At 40.9% G+C, this 14,963-nt stretch overlaps 1 protein-coding gene across 2 annotated transcripts in view; it reads right to left on the bottom strand.

Moving 5' to 3' along the window:
- LOC126416189 (DNA mismatch repair protein Msh6) overlaps nt 1-14,963 on the bottom strand; it is a 318,808-nt gene that overhangs the window by 204,904 nt on the left and 98,941 nt on the right. For both annotated transcript variants that reach the window (XM_050083772.1, XM_050083773.1), the window contains one exon: nt 6,262-6,417. In XM_050083772.1, the coding sequence (XP_049939729.1) occupies nt 6,262-6,417 (156 nt within the window). The remainder of the gene's footprint in view (nt 1-6,261; nt 6,418-14,963) is intronic.

Here is a 14,963-nt window from a genome sequence, read left to right as displayed (position 1 = left end):
AAATTTTGGCGATATACACCTCAGTAAATTAGCTTACCATGATTATTTTCATTCTCTGCTTTCGTATGGCATCATATTCTGGGGTAACTAATCATTGAGTAAAAGAGTGTTCATTCTACAAAAGCGTGTAATCATAATAATTGCTGGAGCTCATCCAAGATCATCCTGCAGACACTTATTTAAAGAGCTAGAGATCTTCACTGTAGCCTCACAATATATATATTCACTTATGAAATTTGTTATTAACAATCCAAATGAATTCAAAAGTAATAGCAGTGTACATGGCTACAACACTAGAAGAAAGGATGATCCTCACTACTCAAGGTTAAATCTAACTTTGGCTCAGAAGGGGGTAAATTATGCTGCCACAAAAGTCTTTGGTCACTTACCTAATAGCATGAAAAGTCTGACAGATAGCCATATAGCATTTAAAAGGAAATTAAAACAATTTCTTAATGGCAACTCCTTCTATTCATCAGATGAATTTTTGGATATAGTAAGTGGGTAATTTCCCCAACCCCTCCCCAAAAAATAAGAAAAAATAAAAAAAAAAATAAAAAAAATAAAAATATAAAGTGTCATGCAATATTTTGTGTAATGTAATATCTTGTATAGACACCTTTTATTAACCTGACATGTTCCACATCATTACGAAGTGTCGTATTCATGATCTATGGAACAAGTACTAATCTAATCTAATCTCTAATCTTAGATCCCCCCCCCCTCCTCCCACCTAACCATCCCAATCACCTTCCAGTAATTTCTTATCTCTAACTTGACCTCACCATCCTTCCCAAGGTCCCTTTCTAAGAACAGCAACCTTTCAGCAGAGGAAAGGACAGCCATAAACAGTCTGAAAATAAATCCTGACCATTTCGTCCACATATACACACTGCCAGAGTAATCCCAACCCAGAAATCCAACATAGTCTCCAATGCCTACTTAAAGGATTACGCACTTCCCAGAACCTTTCCCCCCAAAACCATTTCCCTCCTCATCCCTATGACACCCCACACACCCGTCTTCCAAATGCTCCCCAAAATTCATAAACCCAACAATCCTGAATACCCCATTGCAGGTGGTCATTGTCCCCCACTGAAAGGATTTCACTAGCCTCCCTCATCAAAGATATCAAACACTCAACTCTCCATCATCCCAACACTGTAGCTCCAGATTCCATACTGGTCACTGTTGGCACTACTTCCTTATACACCAACATCCCTATGCCTATGGCTATGCCGTAACTGAATACTATCTTTATATTTCCCAATGTCGTTTGGACTTGAGATGCACTACCTCATTCCTGGTTTACCTAAGTAACTTTAGTGTACTACATACGTAGTTCTCCTTTGAAGGGAAGGTGTACAAATAAATCTATGGCATAGCCACGGGCACTCACATGGCACATTTCGACGCCAATCTGTTTACTCGGCATCTACAAGAAGTCTTCCTAACCTCCCAAAACCCAAAACAAATGGTCTGTTTCAGGTTCACTGATGATTTCTTCATGATCTGGACTCATAATCAAGACACCTTATCCTCAATCCTTTGCAACCCCTGCATGTTCTGTCTCAATCGTTCCACCTACTCCTCCTCAACCCAGAGCGCCACCTTCCTCTTGAGGCTTCCATCCACACCTCTGTCCACATTAAACCGATCAACAGTACCTGCATTTTGACAGTTGACATCCCTCTCATGCAGCCTTACCACCTATGGATGACATATCTGCACCGACAAGAACTCTACCTTTCCCCGTATGCTGAAGGTCTCACCAAGGCCTCCACAGACAGGCACTATCCCCCGGGCAGAGTCAGCGAACTGATTTTCCGTGTCCATTTCTCATCACTTTGTCAATCCTCCTGTCACACCCAAGAGGCAGCTACAAAAGATTGCCCCCTTCATCACCCAATACCACACCAAACTAGAACAACTGAACCACATCCTTCATCAGGGTTTTGATTGGCCGTCATTGTGCCATTAAATAAGGGATATCCTACCCAAGATCCTTCCCACCTCTCCTAAAGAGGAGTTCCGTCACTCGACTAACCTCCACAACATCCTAGTCCACCCTTATGCCACTCCCAATCTCAAACCCTTGCCAAAGGGATCCTACGCCCGTAGAAGACCCAGGTGCAAGACCGGCCCAATCCACCCAACCAGCACTTTCTATTTCAGTCCTGTCACAGGTTTATATTACCCCATCAAAGGCTGGGCAACCTGTGAAAGCAGCCATGTTTTATAACACTTCAGATGCAACCACTGTGCAGCTTATTATATTGGTATAAACGTCCATCAGGATGAACAACCAATGCTAAACTGTCACCAAGAGCATAGCAGACCACACTGTGGCACAACATGTAGCTGAACATAACATGCTTGATTTTAGCAGCTGCTTCACAACCCGAGCCATCTAGATCCTCCCTTCCACCACCAGCTTTTCTGAGCTGCACAGTTGGGAGTTATCCTTAAAACATATTCTCCTCTCCCAACATGATCCTAGTCTCAACCTATGGTAACCTACTGTCGCAACATCCTCCACCCAGCAGCCTCGTCTGTCACCTCCTCCCCTTCCACATTCCCTCACAATCTTTGTGTACTGCCCTCTGTCAATGTACCCACCTGGCTGTTCCCCTTCCATGCTCCTCTCTATTTCTGCTACCGGTTTTCCCCCCCACACCTCAAGTCCTGACACTGTGCTTGGCAGTCTTGTCCCTGCACCCCCTCCCCCCTCCCCTCAGACAGCACTCTTCTCTCCCCCCTCTGCTGCATTCTGGCCGGAACTGTCAGTGGTAATGGTCATGCACATGTGACAAGTGCTTCCTGAGTGAATGTGTGTGTGTGTGTGTGTGTGTGTGTGTGTGTGTGTGTGTGTGTGTGTGTGTGTTTTCTTAGCTGAAGAAGGCTTTGAGCGAAGCTGTAATGGGTAACAGTCTTTTCGTTGTGTCTGTCTGCAACAGAACAGGTCTTCTTTACAGTGAGTAGCAATCTAGCTTTTCCTAATGTTGCTGATATTCAAACCTGGAGTTTCCATTGTTCTGGACTTTTCAGGTGTATTCACAACCCGCTACATCCCTCCCTAACTTCAGCTAGCCACTGCCACTGCCTCTTGACACTTACTATAACTTCACTAGCAAAGATGAGTGAAGTACGTAACTAAGGAGCACGTGGCCCCAAGATGCTGTAGTAATGATAGAGAATATTTGGCTCTGAGAAGTTACAGGCATGTGCAAATAATTGTCATGTATCAAGTGCTCTTTATTCCACTTTCTTCATGCTTAAATGTTGTGAACTATTGTTGTTTAATGCTGTTAAACCTGTTTATCACATTATAAATATACATGTATCTGAACACAGAACAAAGTCACATAATATATAGGGAAACATTCCACATGGGGAAAATTTTATCAAAAAACAAAGATGATGTGACTTACCAAACGAAAGTGCTGGCAGGTCGATAGACACACAAACATACACACAAAATGTATATATAAAATTACATGGAAAATTATGGTTGAAAATTACGAACTATTTAGGAATAAATGAGCCAACTCACTGGAAGCAGAAGCATGTGAGTGAGTGTCATCCCATTTACATAGGGCTCCCATAACTAGATTTTGCAAATCAATTTCCCAAGTCCGCTTCTGAGTGTTCATGTAAACACTTCAAAATCGATTCTGGAAATCTACTACTGGTTGCCAGTTTCCCAATTCTGTAATCGATTTTCACTTTCATGTGAACGCAACAGGTTTTGAAACGCTCTTGGGTTGTGAGGTTTCGTCTTGTTTCCAAAAATTTTTGGCCAATATGGATTGAGTGGCTTTTCGATACAGTGAAGGATAAGTAGAAATATTAAACTGAAGCTCTTTACAACTCGTCTAATTGAAGAGAAATAGTGATCGTGCCGACTAAATCATAAACTGTATTGGCCGTTTTCCAGGCGCCATATTTAACCGTGCGAGCAAATCCGCTTCAGACCGAAACATGCAAACACAACAGCAAAAAATGGATTTTTAAAACATCATTTCCAAGATTTTACACAGTTTTTTTAAAGACCCTTGAAAAGTGTAAAGCCGGGGTTTCGCTGTGTTTTAGATTCCTCAAAATGGAGAAGTAGTGTTTACCTAGTGGGGGCTACAAATCTCTTACATCAAATAGCACAGCCTCACATCATGTTTGATTAGTAACAACAGGGCTCTTAACCATTCAAAATACAAGGCATTGCAGTTATTACAAATCTGGCAATAATGTGAAAATACTGTAAGAAATATTAGTGCTCCCTGTAAATTATTTGATAATGTAAATATGAGGAGCAGAAATTCAATTTCATAGAACAAACAATTTTCAATGAAAATAGGCCTTGGTTCTTGGAACATGCTAATAACTGTTATCCTTTACAGCTATCGGGGTATTCTTGAAACCACAGAGCAAGCAGTAGTAAATAAAAGGCAGCTAACTGATATCACTGGGGAAGCACCTACAGGACAGTCTTCAGCCATCCTTCCAACAATGGTGCTTCCGTAACTTATAGCCACTCTATGTACATAAAGCTTACAGCAGACTTATCTTATTTAGGGGGAAAAAATTTATTTCCGCAAAAACAAATTATATGAAAAAAATGTTTTCACTACATGACGTAAAAATGTGTCAGTTTTCAACACAATAATGCAAAAATCTGACTTTTTCCTTGTCCTTGCGTAATACACTGCAAGTCAGAGTTGCAGTTGACTGATGTCGGCTTCGTACTGTTCTCTATGTAACACTCACTTCTTCTCTGAACCCCGTCCCCAATGTGTTCAATTTAGCTGGTGAATGATGTTGCTCGAGAAGTACTATTAAACTTAACATTATGTGGGCAGCCAAATTGTTAATGCTGAAATGTAAATTCCCATGCCAGTAGTTCTGGATACAAAAATATTTAATTTAGAAAACAAAATGATCCAACCAATATAGGATTGAGTTTGTAATGTAAGTAATTGTTAACTGCAGCTAATAATGAGGTGTTAAACAGTTAGTTTCCAGTGGATGGCATGTCGTGAGGACAGTAAGTCAGTGTCCAATATTCTGCCAGTAGTCTTGAAAGTCCGTGGGATGGTCTGTTAGAACCACCAGTACCTAATACTGTGTAGTTTGATCAGGCACACTAAGTTCAGAGTTCATTTGTTTACATCTACCCTGCCACAATTCACAGTGCATTTAAGCTCACTGCAATTACCAGGCAGTCCTAATTAAAGTGAAGCTTTCCACAGAGGTCCAGTGTGGGCTCTAATTATTGTATGACAGTGAAGCTTGGTAGATATGTTAATGGGTTAATGCAGAACCAATTTACGCTGGAAAAACATTGGTTCCAGTTTCGGCCACTATACAACATCTCATCAACGTCTCCAATGCTCATACTGACCAAACTGTGTCAGCGACAGTTAATAATACAATCAACATAATGCCTTTCTTACTTGTTTGAACTTTTCTGCCCACATCCTGTTCCTAGTCCATATATAAACGTATGTATAAACGAAACAACATTCACTGTTTACTGATCAATCATTATACTGGGCATGGAGGGCGAGGCCATCAGAAGGCAATTCGGTGGAGCTCCACAATTTGCAGCAGTCAGGGAGACCATCCACGGCTGTCACACTTGACAGCACTGACCTAGCCCCCTCAGAATTCCACTTGTTTGGGCCATTAAAGGATGCCATTCATGGAAGACATTATGAGGATGATGAGATGACACACACAGTAAAGCACTGGCTCCGTCACCAGTAAAAGGATTGGTACTGACAGGGCATACATGCCCTTGTTTCGTGCTGGAGGAAGGCCATAGAACGGGATGGAGATTATGTGGACAAATCGGATGTGCAGGTAAGACACCATTCCTTCATGGGTGTAATTCTCATATTCTCATTATGTTCAATACAAAGAATTGTTGAAGGGAAAAAATGCAGTGCATTACTTTCTGGGCAGCCCTTGTAGTACCTTTTTATGTTTTGTAGATCTAGTATATATCTCTCAGAGGCATCATCTTGAATAATTATATTGTAAGGAAACTGTATGGTTTGCCTTTCAACATAATAAACAAAACATTAAATAAGTCACAAATAAAAAGCAAACATCTCAATCTGCAACAAAAAATAGGACAGAAACACAATTTTGCTGTTCCTAAACACAGTTAATTGTTAATAAATATCATACAAATAGTTTCTAACAGCTACTTGTTGTTCCAACAAGTATTTTTTCATTTTTTTAAAACTGATCATTACTTACAGGTGTCAATGTTTTCTTGAAAGATTCTGGAACAAACAGTGTTTTAGCATTATAGTTTGGGTCAGTAGGCTTTCTTTTGTCTGCATCACGGATGTTCTCTGGCTTCAAAAACTCTAGTTTCAAATGTGTCCATTCATCAGCAGTTTCTGTTTCACCCTGTTAAAATAACAAACAAGATAAAAACGTAACTACTGCTGTTATTTTATCTTAAGCATCATGATGAAGCAAATTTTATCTCTTGTTAACAGTAAAGATTCTACATCAAGCACTGGAAAAAGTTCATTTTCATGAATATGTGATTTATTTAGGTATTTAATATAATAGAGAGATTAGAGGAAAAGTGGCAACACATACTACATGCAAATCTGTTAGCACACTTTACATATAAACCAAACACAAATTTTTCAGCACCATATTACATAAAGCTCATGATTCCTATATGATTCGTGTCGTCATCTGAGAGTGATATATGGACATTTCTGTTACTTGTGTGCAAGCACATCAAATTTTCTGCTTCAATTCCTATCATCCCCCACAGGTGAAATATTGCTGCAGTCTGCTCTGCAGAATATTCTGGCCTGAGCTGCCAGAATTGATGGTCATGTGTGTGTGAGGTGTGATTGGTTCTTCTTCCAACAAAGGCTGGGGCCAAAAGCTTATATGTAAGTGTCTTAATTGTACATATCTGCAACTTAGCATGTTACCTTTACATTAAGTGACGATCTATCTTTTCCTACATTGTTTATATTCCTACTGGGAGGTTCCAGTGTATAATAAATCCAATCTACTTAATTTTCTGGGACAATTCAATTGCTTGTTTGTCATTATTGTTACAGACTAGAGGAGAATAAAAGTTTGTAACATAACAAACAATTGCAAGTCACTGATTGCCACTGACTTAATATACAGGAAACTAGCCAAAACACAAAAACTTGTTTGCAGTTTTTTTTCTTAAAAATACAATTAATGTAATATACTATAGAGGATATAAAACTAACACACAATTGACATCTTATTTTAATAACAAACAATCTGAAGTACGCGTCCTCCCCTGCTCAAATTTTCAGATCATCCTTCATGACATAACATTTCTCCACCAGATTGACATGTAAGGGTTTTTCTTTCTTTTTCTCCCAGTGATTTTAAATTAGTACTAAGCAATTCTTTTATTATACCTTTGTTACAAATTTTCATACCTACCCATGTATTGTGACATTTGAGTATTAAGTTTTAAACAATGGGTAGGCAACATACAATTATTCTCATTCCTGATGTTTTAAATGTATCAGAAAAGATCTGCAACAAATAAACTAGGGTTACTACATACAACCCCCCCCCCCCCCCCTCCCCATGAACCTTGCCGTAGGTGGGGAGGCTTGCATGCCTCAGCGATACAGATAGGCGTACCATAGGTGCAACCACAACGGAGGGGTATCTGTTGAGAGGCCAGGCAAACGTGTGGTTCCTGAAGAGGGGCAGCAGCCTTTTCAGTAGTTGTAGGGACAACAGTCTGGATGACTGACTGATCTGGCCTTGTAACACTAACCAAAACGGTCTTGCTGTGCTGGTGCTGCAAATGGCTGAAAGCAAGGGGAAACTACAGGCGTAATTTTTCCCGAGGGCATGCAGCTTTACTGTGTGGTTAAATAATGATGGCGTCCACTTGGGTAAAATATTCCAGAGGTAAAAAAATAGTCCCCCATTCCGATCTCTGGGCGGGGACTACTCAAGAGGACGTCGTTATCAGGAGAAAGAAAACTGGCATTCTATGGATCGGAGCGTGGAATGTCAGATCCCTTAAACAAGTAGGTGGGTTAGAAAATTTAAAAAGGGAAATGGATAGGTTAAAGATAGATATAGTAGGAATTAGTGAAGTTTGCTGGCAGGAGGAACAAGACTTTTGGTCAGGCGAATACAGGGTTATAAATACAAAATCAAATAGGGGTAATGCAGGAGTAGGTTTAATAATGAATAAAAAAATAGGAGTGCGAGTAAGCTACTACAAACAGCACAGTGTACGCATTATTGTAGCCAAGATAGACACGAAGCCCACGCCTAATACAGTAGTACAAGTTTATATGCCAACTAGCTCTGCAGATGAGGAAGAAATTGATGAAATGTATGATGAGATAAAGGAGATTATTCAGGTAGTGGAGGGAGACGAAAATTTAATAGTCATGGGTGACTGGAATTGGGTGACTAGAATTTGAGAGTAGGAAAAGGGAGAGAAGGAAACATAGTAGGTGAATATGGATTGGGGGTAAGAAATGAAAGGGGAAGCCATCTGGTAGAATTTTGCACAGAGCATAACTTAATCATATCTAACAATTGGTTCACGAATCATGAAAGAAGGTTGTATACATGGAAGAATCCTGGAGATACTGGAAAGTATCAGATAGATTATATAATGGTAAGACAGAGATTTAGGAACCAGGTTTTAAATTGTAAGTCATTTCCAGGGGCAGATGTGGACTCTGACCACAATCTATTGGTTATGAACTGTAGATTAAAACTGAAGAAACTGAAAAAGGTGGGAATTTAAGGAGATGGGACCTATATAAACTGAAAGAACCAGAGGTTGTACAGAGTTTCAGGGAGAGCATACAGGAACAACTGACAGGAATGGGGGAAAGAAATACAGTTGAAGAAGAATGGGTAGCACTGAGGGATGAAGTAGTGAAGGCAGCACAGGATCAAGTAGGTAAAATGATAAGGGCTAGAAGAAATCCTTGGGTAACAGAAGAAATATTGAATTTAATTGATGAAAGGAGAAAATATAAAAATGCAGAAAATGAGGCAGCCAAAGGGAATACAAACGTCTCAAAAATGATATTGAAACTTTGAGGTTCGCCAATGACATTGTAATTCTGTCAGAGACAGCAAAGGACGTGGAAGAGCAGTTGAACGAAATGGACAGTATCTTGAAAGTTGGATATAACATGAACATCAACAAAAGCAAAATGGGGATAATGGAATGTAGTCGAATTAAGTCAGGTGATGCTGAGGGAATTAGATTAGGAAATGAGACACTTAAAGTAGTAAAGGAGTTTTGCTATTTGTGGAGCAAAATAACTGATGATAGTCGAAGTAGAGAGGATACAAAATGTAGACTGGCAATGGCAAGGAAAGCGTTTTTGAAGAAGAGAAATTTGTTAACATCGTGTATAGATTTAAGTGTTAGGAAGTTGTTTCTGAGATGATTTGTATGGAGTGTAGCCATTGGACGATAAATAATTTGGACATGAAGAGAATAGAAGCATTTGAAATGTGGTGCTACAGAAGAATGCTGAAGATTAGATGGGTAGATCACAGAACTAATGAGGAGGTATTGAATAGAATTGGGGGGGAAGAGGATTTTGGGGCACAACCTGACAAGAAGAAGGGACCAGTTGGTAGGACATGTTCTGAGGCATCAGGGGATCACAAATTTAGCATTGGAGGGCAGTGTGGAGGGTAAAAATCGTAGAGGGAGACCAAGAGATGAATACACTAAGCAGATTCAGAAGGATGTAGGTTGCAGTAAGTACTGGGAGATGAAGAAGCTTGCACAGGATAGAGTAGCATGGAGAGCTGCATCAAACCAGTCTCAGGACTGAAGACCACAACAACAACATACTATGTACAAAGCTAATCAGTTCAGACACATACAGTGAAGGAATGCTTACTATACATAGATTTGTATAGAAGTGTGCAACATGATTTTCTTCACTTTACACTGCGCAAATTTCTAATGGCAGTTTTTGAAGTTTTAATATTTGAGACAGACCGTTTGAACTACCTCAAAATATAATTTCATATATTATTATATTATTGCCGATCCGAAGTCGCTCTGGTATACTACTGTCATTATTTTCACGCTTGTGGCATTGCATATCATCACTGCAAACGCTACACCATTTAATTTATTTGTGAGGTACTGTATATGCAAGGCCCTTGATAAATTTTTATCCAATTGCATTCCTAGGAATTTCACACAGCTGGCATTCCATTCTAATGAGCAGCTTAGTGCCTCAGACCACTAACACGACGTTTCAATGTTCAATCTCTAGTCAGTCCTACATATTTACAGCAATTTATTACTTCTTTCAACTCTGGCACTCATTTGCTATGGTGGCACTGTTGTTCAAGTAGGGAAAGTCAGGAATGCAAGGGCATAACATATGTGCCTCATGAGGAGCTGTGGTGTTCACACCAACCTTATGTTTGAAGACAGTGTTACACTGTGTAACATTATACATTTCTTGCTTTTGCTTGCCTACGTGCTTCAACAATACACCTGTAATATTTACAAATACAGAGTGTAATAAAACTATGTACACACATTTTAAGAGTGTTTAGAGCAGATAAATTAACAGATTGTTCCAGTGACAGCGATCTACCGCAATAATTACACTCTTCTTTATGTGACCAAAATTTCATAGATGCACCGTTTCTCCACAATGGGTCCATGAAGGTTTTGATGCCAGCAATTTTCAGAGACTGTGTTCAAACTGCTGTGCACTGAATATTGTTTTAGGGATGTTCCTGAACTATTATAGACTTTTTTTTTTGAGAGGGATGGGAATAAATGTTTGCTGTACAAGATACCGATAGACCCTTCAGATGAGTCAGCTACCAACTTGCCTGATGCTGCAGCCATTGTTTGTGAGACACTTAGTCATTTCGAGTGCAATAGGAAATTGTTAGCATGCAGATGCCACTTGTGCATTAATATGAACCGATTACATTTTCAGTAACCTCTCTACAACAATACACAGCACAGAGCAGTCTGAACACCATCTGTGAATATCGATGGCATCAAAACTTTCGTGGAAACCTAGTGGGGAATTAGTACCTATGTGATTTTTGTAACATAAAAAAATGTTTTTTCCTGCTAAATACTCTAAAATTTTGTTTACATAGTTTTCTACAGCCTGTATACTCTCCCAAAATCTGTGCACTGCATAACAAAAGGTACTTAGTAAAGTACTGTAATGGACAGATGCTCCTATTCAACTACACTACACTGTCTATTCCTAAACGTAACGAAACACAATAATTTTGTTGTGTGTTGGGTCATGTCTTAAATTTTCAACATAAACTAATCATTGCATAATGGCACATGAGAAAGTAACTTTTAAGAGACATAAACTAACATGAAAATCAACATTAAATGTTCTACTTTCACCCCAGAACACAAACTACAAAAAGACAAGGGGGAATGGCTTAAGCGTCACGCAGCACATTGTTCCCTCCCACTGCACATTGCGCCAATGCCCGCCTTTTTATGTGCACACAACTCTCCAGTCCAAGGGGCTGCTGGGATGTGAGGATGTGTTTTAGATAAAGTTCCCATTTCCAGAAACTAGTATCGGGTGCTCTATCCTTGATATTGTAGGCTTTACCTGTGGTGGGGCTGAGTAGATGGTAGTGGGTGGGTCCAAGGGGCTGGTTTTTCTGCGGGTGCGATTGTGGGATCAGAAACTAAGTTATGGATACCAGTTCGGCACTGGGTAGCATATTTAACAATTTTTAAAAATGTATTGTCTTTGACAGAATTAACCACCTTTCTGGTGTGTCTTCTGTTCCTTCTGTGTGTTATCTGCAGCTTTTGCCTGTCATCTTTCTTGTCATTCGGCAATCTTTTTATTTCTTCAGTGATCTTCCTTTCACTTTAAGTGACCATTTTCTCATATACAGCAACTTCTTTCCATGTTTAGTGATATTTACCTGGCTACCAGTTGTTCCGAGTGACTGGTTTTCTTTATTTGGCAATGCTTTTTCTTCATTGTTCATGTTTCTTCAGTGCAGTCCACTTTCATTATTTGGTTATTTGTTTCCATCGTTGGATGGGATCTCCCACCACCACTCTTTCTCTCTGTTTGTGTATGCTGCAATAGTTTTTCCTTTATTACACATCAGGATAGTATCCCTGGTGGACACTACAAATTCGTCAAAGATCTACCTCAGCAGCTCCCAGAAGCCAAACCACTGTGTTAATGACCAGTAGACTGCCAGATAGTGGGAAATGCTGACTGAGTTGCGGCAGAAAAGAAACAGAGGCTATTTCAGAACAGGGGGATGATTGAGCATCCCAAGTCTGCAAGCACAGCACGATAACATAATGAAAGCTGAGAAGTACCATCATAATACTGACAAAGCAAAATGTTTTAAGGAGGCCAAGGCACAATGTAATAATGAGTATTCAAGTGCCGATCCAGTCGAAAGAGTCTCTGAAAGGAGAAGTTGAAAATCTGAAGTCACTACGAGAGCTGGCAGTGAGGGAAAACCAGGTCACACGATATCACTGCCATCCCCACCGCAACAGAGCGCACAGGAAGTGCCAAGTTAAATACCCACCCTTCTTACTAATTTTTTAAGGGAGCAAAAACAACTGATGTCACAAGCACCCAAGTCATAACCGTAGAATATAAAGAAGTAAAAGAAATTAAAAGCAACTATATGTTAAGCCCAACTGACCGAAAGCAAGAGTGCTATGAACAGGGGTTCCCCTTGGAGAAAGGTCCAAAAAATATGCCACATAGACAACAGAGTTGCCAAACCAAAGATTAAACATCCTTCACCATATGGCTATGATGGATAAAAGAAAAAATGTGGTTGACAGCTTGTGCATCTCTGTTAAGATGGCAAACATGTGAAACGTGTTTGACAGCTTGTTTATCTTTGCTAAGATGGTCGATAACTCCGATGGCAAACATACACCGGACTGCTGACAGTGAGCAGAAAGTGGTGGTGGATTACCACTTAACAAATGGTGATGGTTAAACAGACGGTGCCCAATAAGCAACCTAGCTAAAACGATTGTGTGGCAGGTTTTCAATCCCCAAAGCTTGTTCCTGTAAAGAGAACACAAGTGGTGATGCCAAAGTGACACCACCACAATCACGACCATAGGTAGAAGCATAAGTGGCCAAAGACTCTACGAGCTAGGGCATAGCCACCTGTGGCAAGCTAACATACGTCCACAAGCGACAACATCAGCAAGCCCCTGCATATCAGCAACATTGACTGGATATGCCAGCTGCTATTAAAGCCGACCAACAAGCTACAGAAGGGAAACCGATAAGCTCACACACTGACACACAAACAAACTGTCAACACTACCCTACACTGTGAATCCGATATATGTCCTATCAGACACAAAACAATGATGAACGTAACTGTTACAGGTATTTTGACATTGACCGAGAAATCAACACCGGCACCCCACGGCAGCTGCCGAGTACCACCACCGCACAATGAAAAAAGATATCGACTTGCATGATACGCACTAGTAACAAAGCCTACCCTTGCACAACCTGCCGCAGGCAGCAAGAAAACCACTACTGCTTTTACAACCCGACCCAACTATCGCAGTGGTTTTTCTCCCTCGGCTCTTGCCTTGGCACTTTTTTCCTCTGCCCTTCAAACCAGTACCCTCTATTAAACTTTCAACCAAAGCAAATCCAGACGAGCACGTATTAATGGTTAACGTTAACCAGACGTACGCAAACATTGCAGTACCTACATCCTGTGAGACCTCACTTTAGTGAAAACTAACCCTTATGCAGAGATAGCAGTAGACCTTTTGTGCTGGCCATCATGCCAGTGTGGGTGTGGAGGGGCTCCACCTCTATTGGAAAAAACAACCTGCTGACAGAAAGTAACATGTAACTCACCCGAAGGAATGGAATAGCAAGCAGGGGAAGGTATGAGAACTGCAGCATTGGCACCAGCATCAGCAGCCACATTTCCTGTCAGATCGACGTGACCAGGAACTCACATAAACATCACAAACATCATAAACATCTCAACTGGGCTAGCATAACAGGCCCCAGCGGCCAAACAGATTTCACAATGGTGGATTATATTAAGATAGCTTAAGATGGACGGACGTCCAAATGCATAAATGAAACACACTTGTAGTTAGTTTCAAACGGACAAGGAATAGGCACAGGTGGAGCAGGATGTACCGCTTAGGACATGTAGGATACTGAGGGACCGAGTGCAGCGGACGACCAGGTAAGACATGTGAGAGGAACAAGAAAAGTTTTCTACCAAGCATGAGCGCCAGGAATTTCATAACTTCAGCGAATGGAAGACCAACAGGCCCAAGATGTAAAGACGGCGGAAGAAAGCCAGTGCACTGCCAGAAATTCATACAAACGGTTTTGTCAGTGGAAAAGCGAACGGCACTGTCAATGAAACTTCCTCGCAGATTAAAACTGTGTGCCGGACCGAGACTCGAACTCGGGACCTTTGCCTTTCGGGGGCAAGTGCTCTACCAACTCAGCTACCCAAGTACGACTCACGCCCCGTCCCCACAGCTTTACTTCTGCCAGTACCTCGTCTCCTACCTTCCATCCCCCAGGCTGTGGCTAAGCCATGTCTCCGCAATATCCTTTCTTTCAGGAGTGCTAGTTCTGCAAGGTTCACAGAAGAGCTTCTGTTAAGTTTGGAAGGTAGGAGACGAAGTACTGGCAGAAGTAAAGCTGTGGGGATGGGGTTTGAGTCGTGCTTGGGTAGCTCAGTTGGTAGAGCACTTGCCTGCGAAAGGCATAGGTCCCGAGTACGAGTCTCGGTCCGGCACACAGTTTTAATCTGCCAGGAAGTTTCATATCAGCGCACACTCTGCTGCAGAGTGAAAATCTCATTCTGCCACTGTCAATGTTCCAAGAGTAAAAAGGATCGAGACCTCAGTGAAGATGCCACTCAAGGAGACA

This window comes from Schistocerca serialis, chromosome 8 (assembly GCF_023864345.2).
Source record: "Schistocerca serialis cubense isolate TAMUIC-IGC-003099 chromosome 8, iqSchSeri2.2, whole genome shotgun sequence".
Taxonomy (NCBI): Eukaryota; Metazoa; Arthropoda; class Insecta; order Orthoptera; family Acrididae; genus Schistocerca; species Schistocerca serialis.
This window is presented reverse-complemented; position numbering and strand designations above follow the sequence as displayed.